The sequence below is a fragment of the Lucilia sericata genome, unplaced genomic scaffold, assembly GCF_015586225.1.
Source record: "Lucilia sericata isolate MDLA Ls3-8-SP2 unplaced genomic scaffold, ASM1558622v1 Contig002396F_arrow, whole genome shotgun sequence".
In the NCBI taxonomy this organism is placed as follows: Eukaryota; Metazoa; Arthropoda; class Insecta; order Diptera; family Calliphoridae; genus Lucilia; species Lucilia sericata.
This window is the reverse complement of record NW_023996193.1, coordinates 19,483-32,114: the sequence shown is the minus strand read 5'-3', so window position 1 is coordinate 32,114 and position 12,632 is coordinate 19,483. Positions and strand designations below refer to the sequence as shown.

General features: G+C 28.7%; 1 protein-coding gene across 1 annotated transcript in view; it reads right to left on the bottom strand.

Annotated features, from left to right (window-relative positions):
• Nucleotides 1–12,632, bottom strand: part of LOC119613874 (serine/threonine-protein kinase minibrain-like) — a gene marked incomplete at its 5' end in the record, with an annotated part of 31,764 nt that continues 19,132 nt past the window's right edge. Inside the window, 1 exon segment of the mRNA XM_037969945.1 lies at nucleotides 1–1,928. Within this exon segment, the coding sequence (XP_037825873.1) occupies nucleotides 847–1,928 (1,082 nt within the window).

Here is a 12,632-nt window from a genome sequence, read left to right as displayed (position 1 = left end):
ACTAGACTATATAATAGTCAATAGACTAGACTATATAATAGTCAATAGACTAGAGTGTAGACTATAGAATAGTCTTTAGTCTATTGTTCAGGCTATAGATGCGTCTATTTATAAGACTATAGAATAGTCTACTATCTTAACTATGGAGTAGTGTTTAGGCTGTACTAGAGAGTAAACTTAAAGTTCTTTCTTAGACAAATTTGTTGCTTTAACTTGTAGCTAAATATTTTTACTTCTAACTAGGCATTTGTTGTTTTCTTAAGCAGCTTATTTTATTTTTCTCCCTAAAAGAATACAATTTTTAAAAATTTTGTAAATTTACGATTAAATAAACATATATACTAAAATATATATGTTTTTTTTTTAATAATTATTATTTAGTTATTTATATTATAATGTTATAAGTTTAGGTATATATAATGTCTATAATAGTTATTATTAATAATTAAATTGTTTTGTTTTTGTTTATCTCTCTTTAACAACAATACAGTTAAATTATACGAAAAAGCAAAAAATAAAGACAATAAAATATATATAAGATAATAATAAAAATTAAATACAAATATATATTTTTTGTTTCTTTTTTTTTTTCTTGCATTAAATTATAATAATAAAATTTATATTTATATATATATAAAAATAAAATAATTTTTTAAAGTATTAGAGCAGTAATAGAGCAGAAAATATATAGAGAAAATAGTAGTACAAGATAGAATAAAACACTACCTACAAATAAAACTCTCTCTCTCTCTCTCTCTTTCTTAACAAAAAGAAAAAGTCAAGCAATAGGAGTTAAAGTAGTGTTTTCTTGTAAAGTAGGGAAAACCAGGGGAAAGTATTGGAAACTTAATGAATAACTACAGGACTTTGTTGAACACAAACGCCTACCATGGGCGAAGAGGCATCTCCACTGGCAGAACCACTATTATTACCAGAAGAATTCGAACTATTATTAGAGTTGACCGGGGGTAGACGATCCGCACCACCACCACCGCCAACTGCACGCCTTTGTGAATGTTGTAATTGATGCTGCTGCTGATGCTGTTGTTGTTGCTGCTGCTGCTGCTGATGCATTAAATGTTGTTGTTGTAAATGTGCGGGAGCATTAACCATATCATTTGACATACTAACGCCGGCTAACATGTGTGAGGGCGGTGGTGGTGGAGGCAGGCCAAAGACATGATTGCTGGTTGGTGCCACCGAGGGCCAGGATGTATACGAGGCAGGTCCAGTAGATGAGCCAGCTGCAGAGGCAGTTATAACGCTAGAATCGGTCATCATTAGATGCGAGGCAGCCGCCGACAGCGGATGATGAACAAAATCTGTTGGCAGCGAAGCGGGTGCATAATTGTGATGATGTGCCACAGCTGTGCCAGCTGTTGAAGGCTGATGTTTGTTGGTCTGCAAAGGATTAAAACCCCCTGAACTGCCAGAGTTTTGTCGTATGCGTGAGGAATTTAAAGAGCCTGTACTACCCCCCGAGGTAGTGGATGATACTCCACCACCTTGCAAAGACGTTGAGGAGTTATTAACACCAAAACGCATATTTGTATGAAGTTGTAAAGGTGGCGGTGGTGGTGGCATTTGTTGCGAGGCCAAGGGAGGATCACAATCCATGGCCAAGGGATAATTATTACTACTTACACTGTTCGATTGCTGTTGTTGTGTGCTACTGCTACAACTGCTATTCGAACCGGGCGATAGTAAACCCTGCAGTGATTGCTGTGCCGCCAGCAGCTGTTGCTGCTGCTGTTGTTGTTCGTATAGGGATTTCATCATCATAGAGTTTTGATCGAAATTTTGTGGTCCACCACCACCACCGACAACGACGCCACCACCACGTGATGAACGCATAAGATTTGCAGAGGCTGCTTGACCCAAACTATTTAAACTGTTGGGCTGTTGGCTTGAGGGATGCATTAAAAGGCCTGTGGATGCAGGATGAAAAAGAAAGAGGTAGAAATACTTTTAGATAATTAAAAGAATTTTATAAAAATTACAAAAAGTTTTGGGTAGATGAGAGCAGAAATTATTTTTGGATTTAAAAAAAACGGATTTTTCTTTTAGATTATTTGGTTTTTAGAAAAAGAACTGGATAGTCTGATAAATATTAGAGGAGACTTTAGAAGAGACTATAGTTTAGTCTGTATTCTATTCTATAGTTCAGAACATAGTACAAAACTGTAGTCTAGTCTATTTTCTAGTCTACAATCTTGTGTATAGCCTAGGTTATAGTCTAGTCTATAATTAAATCTATATTTTAGAATTATTATTCGAGTCTACAGTCTAGTTTACAATCTAGTCTAGTCTATAACTAAGTCTATAATATAGTCCATAGTCCTGTCTATAATCTGGTCTATAGCCTAGTATATAGTCTAGTCTATAGCCTATTCCAGTGTAAAGGCTAGTCTAGAATGTAGTCTATAGTCTAGACTAAATTCTAGCCTACAGTTTAGTCTATAGTCTAGTCTATAGTCTAGTCTATAGTCTAGTCTATAGTCTAGTCTATAGTCTAGTCTATAGTCTAGCCTATAGTCTAGTCTGTAGTCTAGTTTTGGTCTAGTCTATCTAGTCTGTAGTCTAGTCTATAGTCTACTATATAGTCTAGTCTATAGTCTACTATATAGTCTAGTCTAAAGGCTAGTCTATAGTATAGTCTAGTCAATAGTCTAGTCTATATTCTAGTCTATAGTCTGCCCTCTCTCTCTCTCTCTAGTCTGTAGTGTTGTTTATAGTCTAGTCTATAGTCTAGTTTATAGTCTAGTCTATAGTCTAGTCTATAGTCTAGTCTATAGTCTAGTCTATAGTCTAGTCTATAATCTAGTCTATAGACTAGTCTATAGTCTAGTCTATAGTCTAGTTTATAGTCTATTCTATAGTACAGTGTACAGTCTAGTCTATAGTCTAGTCTAGAGTCTAGTTATAGTCTAGTCTATAGTCTAGTGTTGTTTAGTCTATAGTCTAGTCTAGTCTATAGTCTAGTCTATAGTCTAGTCTAAAGTCTAGTCTATAGTCTAGTCTATAGTCTAGTCTACAGTCTAGTCTATAGTCTAGTCTACAGTCTAGTCTATAGTCTAATCTATAGTCTAGTCTATAGTCTAGTCTATAGTCTAGTCTATAGTCTAGTCTATAGTCTAGTCTATAGTCTAGTCTATAGTCTAGTCTCTAGTCTATAGTCTAGTCTATAGTCTAGTCTATAGTCTAGTCTATAGTCTAGGCTATTGTCTAGTCTATAGTCTAGTCTATAGTCTAGTCTATAGTCTAGTCTATAGTCTAGTCTATAGTCTAGTCTATAGTCTAGTCTATAGTCTAGTCTATAGTCTAGTCTATAGTCTAGTCTATAGTCTAGTCTATAGTCTAGTCTATAGTCTAGTCTATAGTCTAGTCTATAGTCTAGTCTATAGTCTAGTCTATAGTCTAGTCTATAGTCTAGTCTATAGTCTAGTCTATAGTCTAGTATATAGTCTAGTCTATAGCATAGCCTATAGTCTAGTCTATAGTCTAGTCCATAGTCTAGTCTATAGTCTAGTCTATGGTATATTATATAGTCTAGTCCATAGTCTAGTCTATAGTCTAGTCTAAATTCTAGCCTACAGTTTAGTCTATAGTCTAGTCTATAGTCTAGTCTATAGTCTAGTCTATAGTCTAGTCTATAGTCTAGTCTATAGTCTAGTCTATAGTCTAGTCTATAGTATAGCCTATAGTCTAGTCTATAGTATAGCCTATAGTCTATAATCTAGTCTATAGTCTAGTCTATAGTTTAGTCTATAGTCTAGTCTATAGTCTAGTCTATAGTCTAGTCTATAGTCTAGTCTATAGTCTAGTCTATAGTCTAGTCTATAGTCTAGTCTATAGTCTAGTATATAGTCTAGTCTATAGTCTAGTCCATAGTCTAGTCTATAGTCTAGTCTATGGTAAATTATATAGTCTAGTCCATAGTCTAGTCTATAGTCTAGTCTATAGTATAGCCTATAGTCTATAATCTAGTCTATAGGCTATACTAGTCTATAGACTAGACTATAGACTAGTCTATAGTCTAGTCTATAGTCTAGTCTATAGTCTAGTCTATAGTCTAGTCTATAGTCTAGTCTATAGTCTAGTATATAGTCTAGTCTATAGTCTAGTCTATAGTCTAATCTATAGTCTAGTCAATAGTCTAGTCTATAGTATAGCCTATAGTCTAGTCTATAGTCTAGTCTATAGTCTAGTCTATAGTCTAGTCCATAGTATAGTCTATAGTCTAGTCCATAGTCTAGTCTATAGTCTAGTCTATAGACTAGTCTATAGTCTAGTCCATAGTCTAGTCTATAGTCTAGTCTATAGACTAGTCTATAGTCTAGTCTATAGTCTAGTCTATAGACTAGTCTATAGTCTAGTCTATAGTCTAGTCTATAGTCTAGTCTATAGTCTAGTCTATAGTCTAGTCTATAGTCTATAGTCTAGTCTATAGTATAGCCTATAGTATAGCCTATATTATAGCCTATAGTATAGCCTATAGTCTAGTCTATAGTCTAGTCCATAGTCTAGTCTATAGTCTAGTCCATAGTCTAGTCTATAGTCTAGTCCATAGTCTAGTCTATAGTCTAGTCCATAGTCTAGTCTATAGTCTAGTCTATAGTATAGTCTATAGTCTAGTCTATAGTCTAGTCTATAGTCTAGTCTGTAGTCTATTCTAGAGTCTAGTCAATAGTTTAGTCTATAGTATAGCCTATAGTCTAGTCTATAGTCTAGTATATAGTCTAGTATATAGTCTAGTCTATAGTCTAGTCTATAGTCTAGTCAATAGTCTAGTCTATAGTCTAGTCTAGTCTATAGACTAGTCTATAGTCTAGTCTATAGTCTAGTCTATAGTCTAGTCTATAGTCTAGTCTATAGTCTAGTCTATAGTCTAGTCTATAGTCTAGTCTATAGTATAGCCTATAGTATAGCCTATAGTATAGCCTATAGTCTAGTCTATAGTCTAGTCTATAGTATAGCCTATAGTATAGCCTATAGTATAGCCTATAGTCTAGTCTATAGTCTAGTCTATAGTCTAGTCTATAGTCTAGGCTATAGTGTAGTCTATAGTCTAGTCTATAGTCTAGTCTATAGTCTAGTCTATAGTCTAGTCTATAGTCTAGTCTATAGTCTAGTCTATAGTCTAGTCTATAGTCTAGTCTATAGTCTAGTCTATAGTCTAGTCTATAGTCTAGTCTATAGTCTAGTCTATAGTCTAGTCTATAGTCTAGTCTATAGTCTAGTCTATAGTCTAGTCTATAGTCTAGTCTATAGTCTAGTCTATAGTCTAGTCTATAGTCTATTCTATAGTCTAGTCTATAGTCTAGTCTATAGTCTATTCTATAGTCTAGTCTATAGTCTAGTCTATAGTCTAATCTATAGTCTAGTCTATATTCTAGTCTATAGTCTAGCCTATAGTCTAGTTTATGGTCTAGTTTATAGTCTAATCTATAGTCTAGTTAATAGTCTAGTCTATAATCTAGCCTATAGTCTAGTCTATAGTCTAGTCTATAGTCTAGTCTATAGTCTAGTCTATAGTCTAGTCTATAGTCTAGTCTATAGTCTAGTCTATAGTCTAGTCTATAGTCTAGTCTATAGTCTAGTCTATAGTCTAGTCTATAGTCTAGTCTATAGTCTATTCTATAGTCTAGTCTATAGTCTAGTCTATAGTCTATTCTATAGTCTATTCTATAGTCTAGTCTATAGTCTAGTCTATAGTCTAGTCTATAGTCTAGTCTATAGTCTAGTCTATAGTCTAGTCTATAGTCTAGTCTATAGTCTAGTCTATAGTCTAGTCTATAGTCTAGTCTATAGTATAGTCTTTAGTCTAGTCTATAGTCTAGTCTATTGTCTAGTCTATAGTATTGCCTATAGTCTAGTCTATAGTATAGCCTATAGTCTAGTCTATAGTCTAGTCTATAGTCTATTAATTTTTTCTACTTAACAAATATTCCAACTTCTTTAATTTTTTGATTCCTTCCAAAGTTTTTGTTTAAAAAAAACATGATCCTGTTTTTATTTTTTGGTTGATTATATCATAAATTTTTTATTAAGTTTTTTGTTGTTGTTTGTTTTCTTGCTTATTCTTTTTTTTCCTTCATATAATCATTATTATTTATGGGTTTTGTTGTTATTTTTTTTATTATTTTTTTTTTTGTTGTATTTTAATAATAATTATGAAATATTAACTTAAAGTTAAATGAAATATTTTTTTAATAATAATTTTATTATAATTATTATTATTTTTGTTTAATATTATTTTCCGTTTTTAAGTTTGTTGTTAAGATGAAGTTGTGTTTTTTTGTTGTTTTATTTGTTTACTTAATTAATAAATGGCTTAAAGTTGTATAACATTTTTTTCTTTTATTTAATTACGTTGTTGGTTTTTTATATTTTATATTCAATAGGTAGAAAAAAATTAAAATATTTTTTTTTTGTTTTTTGTTATAAAAAAATTAAATAAAAAATTTGTTTTTTTTTTAATGAACAAAAGTTTTGTTTTTCTTCATAATTTTCTTCTCAATATTTTTTTAATGTTTTTTTTTCCTTTTTGTAAATAAATATTTGTTTTCGTTTTGTTTGGGTTTTAATATATTTTTTAGCTGTTTTTCTAATATTTGTTTTTACGTTTTTTAAGGTTTCAAGTAAATTTTCGTTTTTGTTTTGTTTGTTTAGTTTTGGTTTTTTTTCTTCAATACTGTTCGGATGTGTGGTTTTTGGTAAATATGTAATAAATTAAATAAGAAAAGTTTAAAGTTTACTTAAAATAAAAACAAATTTCAAAAGCTTTGATTTCATACAAAAAAGAAGAAAATTTAAAAAAAAAAATTGTCAAAGAACATGAAATATTTTAAATCTTCAGTTTAAGAAAGTCTAAAGAGTTAACAAACTAGACTAGACTACAGAATAGTCTTAGACTAAAGAGTAGTCTATAGAATAGTTTATAGAATAGTCTATAGAACAGTCTAGAGAATAGACTATATAATAGTCTTTAGTGTAGTCTAATCTACACTCTAGTCTAAAGTGTAGTCTATAGTCTAGTCGTTAGTCTAATCTATACTCTGGTCTACAGTTTAGTCTATAGTCTAGTCAATAGTCAAGACTATAGTCTAGTCTATAGTCGGGTCTATAGCCTAGTCTAAAGTCTAGTCAATAGTCTAGTCTATAGTCTAGTCAATAGTCTAGTCTATAGTCTAATCTATAGTCTAGTCCATAGTATAGTCTATAGTCTAGTCTATAGTCTAGTCTATAGTTTAGTCTATAGTCTAGTATAGTCTATAGTATAGTCTACAGACTAGTCTATAGTCTACTCAATAGCCTAGTCCATAGTTTAGTGTATAGTCCAGTACATTGTCTAGTCTATAGCATAGTCTTTAGTCTAGTCAATATTCTAGTCTATAGTCTAGCATATAGTCTAATCTATAGTCTAGTCTATAGTCTAGTGTAGTCTATAGAATAGACTATACAATAGTCTAGAATATAGAGTAGTCTATAGACTAGACTATAGAATAGTCTATAGGCTAGACTGTAGAATAGTATATAGACTAGACTATAGAATAGACTATAGAATAGTCTATAGAATAGACTATAGAATAGTCTATAGACTAGACTATAGAATAGTCTATAGACTAGACTATAGAATAGTCTATAGACTAGACTATAGAATAGTCTATAGACTAGACTATAGAATAGTCTATAGACTAGACTATAGACTAGACTATAGAATAGTCTATAGACTAGAGTATAGAATAATCTATAGACTAGACTATAGAATAGTCTATAGACTAGACTATAGAATGGCCTGTAGACTAGACAATAGAATAGGCTATTGACTAGACTATAGAATAGTCTATAAAATAGACTATAGCATAGTCTATAGAATAGACTATAGAATAGACTACAGAATAGTCTATAGAATAGACTATAGAATAGACTATAGAATAGTCTATAGAATAGACTATAGAATATTCTATAGAATAGACTATTGAATAGTCTATAGAATAGACTATAGAATAGTCTATAGAATATACTATAGAATAGTCTATAGAATAGACTATAGAATAGTCTATAGAATAGACTATAGAATAGTCTATAGAATAGACTATAGAATAGTCTATAGAATAGTCTATAGAATAGTCTACAGAATAGACTATAGAATAGTCTATAGAATAGACTATAGAATAGTCTATAGAATAGACTATAGAATAGTCTATAGAATAGTCTATAGAATAGTCTACAGAATAGACTATAGAATAGTCTATAGAATAGACTATAGAATAGTCTATAGAATAGTCTATAGAATAGTCTATAGAATAGACTATAGAATAGTCTATAGAATAGACTATAGAATAGTCTATAGAATAGACTATAGAATAGTCTATAGAATAGACTATAGAATAGTCTATAGAATAGACTATAGAATAGTCTATAGAATAGACTATAGAATAGTCTATAGAATAGACTATATAATAGTCTATAGAATAGACTATAGAATAGTCTATAGAATAGACTATAGAATCTATAGAATAGACTATAGAATAGTCTATAGAATAGACTATAGAATAGTCTATAGAATAGACTATAGACTAGTCTATAGAATAGACTATAGAATAGTCTCTAGAATCTATAGAATAGTCTATAGAATAGACTATAGAATAGACTATAGAATAGTCTATAGAATAGACTATAGAATAGTCTATAGAATAGACTATAGAATAGTCTATAGAATAGACTATAGAATAGTCTATAGAATAGACTATAGAATAGTCTATAGAATAGACTATAGAATAGTCTATAGAATAGACTATAGAATAGTCTATAGAATAGACTATAGAATAGTCTATAGAATAGACTATAGAATAGTCTATAGAATAGACTATAGAATAGTCTATAGAATAGACTATAGAATAGTCTATAGAATAGACTATAGAATAGTCTATAGAATAGACTATAGAATAGTCTATAGAATAGACTATAGAATAGTCTATAGAATAGACTATAGAATAGTCTATAGAATAGACTATAGAATAGTCTATAGAATAGACTATAGAATAGTCTATAGAATAGACTATAGAATAGTCTATAGAATAGACTATAGAATAGTCTATAGAATAGACTATAGAATAGTCTATAGAATAGACTATAGAATAGTCTATAGAATAGACTATAGAATAGTCTATAGAATAGACTATAGAATAGTCTATAGAATAGACTATAGAATAGTCTATAGAATAGACTATAGAATAGTCTATAGAATAGACTATAGAATAGTCTATAGAATAGACTATAGAATAGTCTATAGAATAGACTATAGAATAGTCTATAGAATAGACTATAGAATAGTCTATAGAATAGACTATAGAATAGTCTATAGAATAGACTATAGAATAGTCTATAGAATAGACTATAGAATAGTCTATAGAATAGACTATAGAATAGTCTATAGAATAGACTATAGAATAGTCTATAGAATAGACTATAGAATAGTCTATAGAATAGACTATAGAATAGTCTATAGAATAGACTATAGAATAGTCTATAGAATAGACTATAGAATAGTCTATAGAATAGACTATAGAATAGTCTATAGAATAGACTATAGAATAGTCTATAGAATAGACTATAGAATAGTCTATAGAATAGACTATAGAATAGTCTATAGAATAGACTATAGAATAGTCTATAGAATAGACTATAGAATAGTCTATAGAATAGACTATAGAATAGTCTATAGAATAGACTATAGAATAGTCTATAGAATAGACTATAGAATAGTCTATAGAATAGACTATAGAATAGTCTATAGAATAGACTATAGAATAGTCTATAGAATAGACTATAGAATAGTCTATAGAATAGACTATAGAATAGTCTATAGAATAGACTATAGAATAGTCTATAGAATAGACTATAGAATAGTCTATAGAATAGACTATAGAATAGTCTATAGAATAGACTATAGAATAGTCTATAGAATAGACTATAGAATAGTCTATAGAATAGACTATAGAATAGTCTATAGAATAGACTATAGAATAGTCTATAGAATAGACTATAGAATAGTCTATAGAATAGACTATAGAATAGTCTATAGAATAGACTATAGAATAGTCTATAGAATAGACTATAGAATAGTCTATAGAATAGACTATAGAATAGTCTATAGAATAGTCTATAGAATAGACTATAGAATAGTCTATAGAATAGACTATAGAATAGTCTATAGAATAGACTATAGAATAGACTATAGAATAGCCTATAGACTAGACTATAGACTAGAATGATCTATAGAATAGTCTATGGAATAGTCTAGACTCTAGAAAAGCCTATAGAATGTTATATAGACAAGTTTATAGAATAGTCTATAGACTGGACTGTAGAGTAGTCTATAGACTAGACTACTTAATAGTCTATAGACCAGAATGGTCTATAGAATAGTCTATAGACTAGAATGGTCTATGGATAGTCTAGACTCTAAAAAAGTCTATATAATATTATAACAAGACAAGATTATAGAATAGTCTATAGAGTAGACTATGGAATAGTCTATTGAGTAGACTATAGCTTATAGGCTAAACTATAGAATCGTCTATTGCCCAGGCTAAAGCATGGTTTATTGTGTTAAAGAGAATGCTGGTCTATTGTCCAAGCTAAAATCTAGTCTACCGTGCTGGATATATAGACTGGTCTATAGTTCATGCTATATAGTTCTCTATAGTTCACGCAATAAACCAGTCTGTTGTCCAAGCTATAGTTTGATCTCTTGTCTAGGCTATAGTCTAGTTTAATGACCAGCCTGTCAGCTGGTTTCTTGTCTATAGTTCACACTAAAGTTTAATTTCTAAAAGAGTTTCTTAAGAATAATAAAAGAACAAAATCAACATTTTTGGAACATTTCTTTTTTTTTTTTTTTTTTGTTATTAAATTTTTATTAATTTTTTGTGGGTTTTTCTTCGGGGGAAATTTTTTTTTCTTATTTGTTGCATATTTTTCAGTTTCTTCAAGTTGTTCTTGTGTTGTTACAGTTGCATTACTATTCTTTTTTTGTTTTTGTTTAAATATAATTTATGACTACAACTAAATGTTTAATGTTTTACATAATTTTTCTTGTTTTATTACTTTTTTTATTCGCTTTCAATAATTATTACTTTTTGTTTAATGTTTTTTTTTTTTTTGTTTTTTTACTTGCGGTAAATGTTTCTTCAAGTTTTCCTTAACCAGAAGAAAAGATTTTTGTTGTCGTTTTTGTTTTTTTTTGTTTTTGTTCATTTTTATTGGAAATGTAGAAAAAATAAGTGTGAGTTTTTTGTTTTGTTGGAAAAAAATTAATAATTACGAGTGTTGTTGTTTGGTTTTTTATGCTTAACTGTTGGTTGGTTTTTTATTTTTATCTAAAAAGTATGCTAATATTAATTATAATTATTATTTTTAATATTAAATAATTTATAATTAAATATTTAATTATTTTACAAACACTCACACACACGCTTTTATTTGAACATTCATTCATTTCTTATTTGTTGTTTTATGTTTAATTCAGTTTAATTTTAAGTTTTTTTCATTAAGTTTAATTTTATTTTTTTTTATAAACTATGATTTGTTTTTATTACTTAATTTTATAAATTTCTAATATTTTTTTTATGTTTTTTTTTTTTGTTTAATTATAATTAATATTTGTATACGGATTGCTAATCAATTTAATATTTTACAAGTGTATAGAGTTTTTTTTTAACTTTTTAAAGTTTTTTTTTTATGTTAAATTTTTTACAGCATGAATGTTTGTTTAAATGTTTTAAATATGTTTTATTATTATTATTTTTTATATATTTTTTATGTTCTTTATTATTATTATTATTTTGCAAATAATGAACTCTATGGTGGTTAAGTCACCTAATAAATGCATAATTTGTTTTTTATTATTATTATTTTTTTCTCATTTCTAAATTATTAAATTGTTTTATTTTATAAAATAAAAATTATTATTTTATGAGTTAATGAGTTTAAATTCTTTTTTAAAAGAAAAAAAATATATATAAAAATTAAGAAAATATCCTTTGTTATCATAGAAATCTCCACATAAAATTGTTAAAATAAAATTTAGCATAAAAAGCTAAAACTAAATTTAATTTTTTTAAAAATTTTCTAACAAATATAAGTTTTCAAAGAAATCGTTCAAAATGGTCCTTCGAACTCACTTATCACATTGTTTTTTTATAACAATTTGTTGTTTTTCAAACAAATTTTGTTTAATTTCAGTTTTGTTTTTCAAAAGGAATCCAAATTTTAAACAAAATCAATGATCTTTCGAACTATATTTAATCATAGACTGGACTACAAAATAGTCTATAGACTATATGGGAAACTAATCTATAAAACATTATTCTAGAGATTATTCTACTCGCAAATAGTCTATAAACTAGATCGGTGTATTGAATATAGTCTAGTCCATAGTCTAGAGTATAAGTTTGTCCAAAGTCTAGAACATAGATTAGTCTATAGTCTAGAGTGTAGTGTGGCCTATAGTCAAGAGTATAGTCTGTAGAATAGACTATAGAATAGTTGATAAAATCAACTATAGAATAGTCTATAGAATAGACTATAGAATAGTCTATAGAATAGTCTATAGAATAGACTAT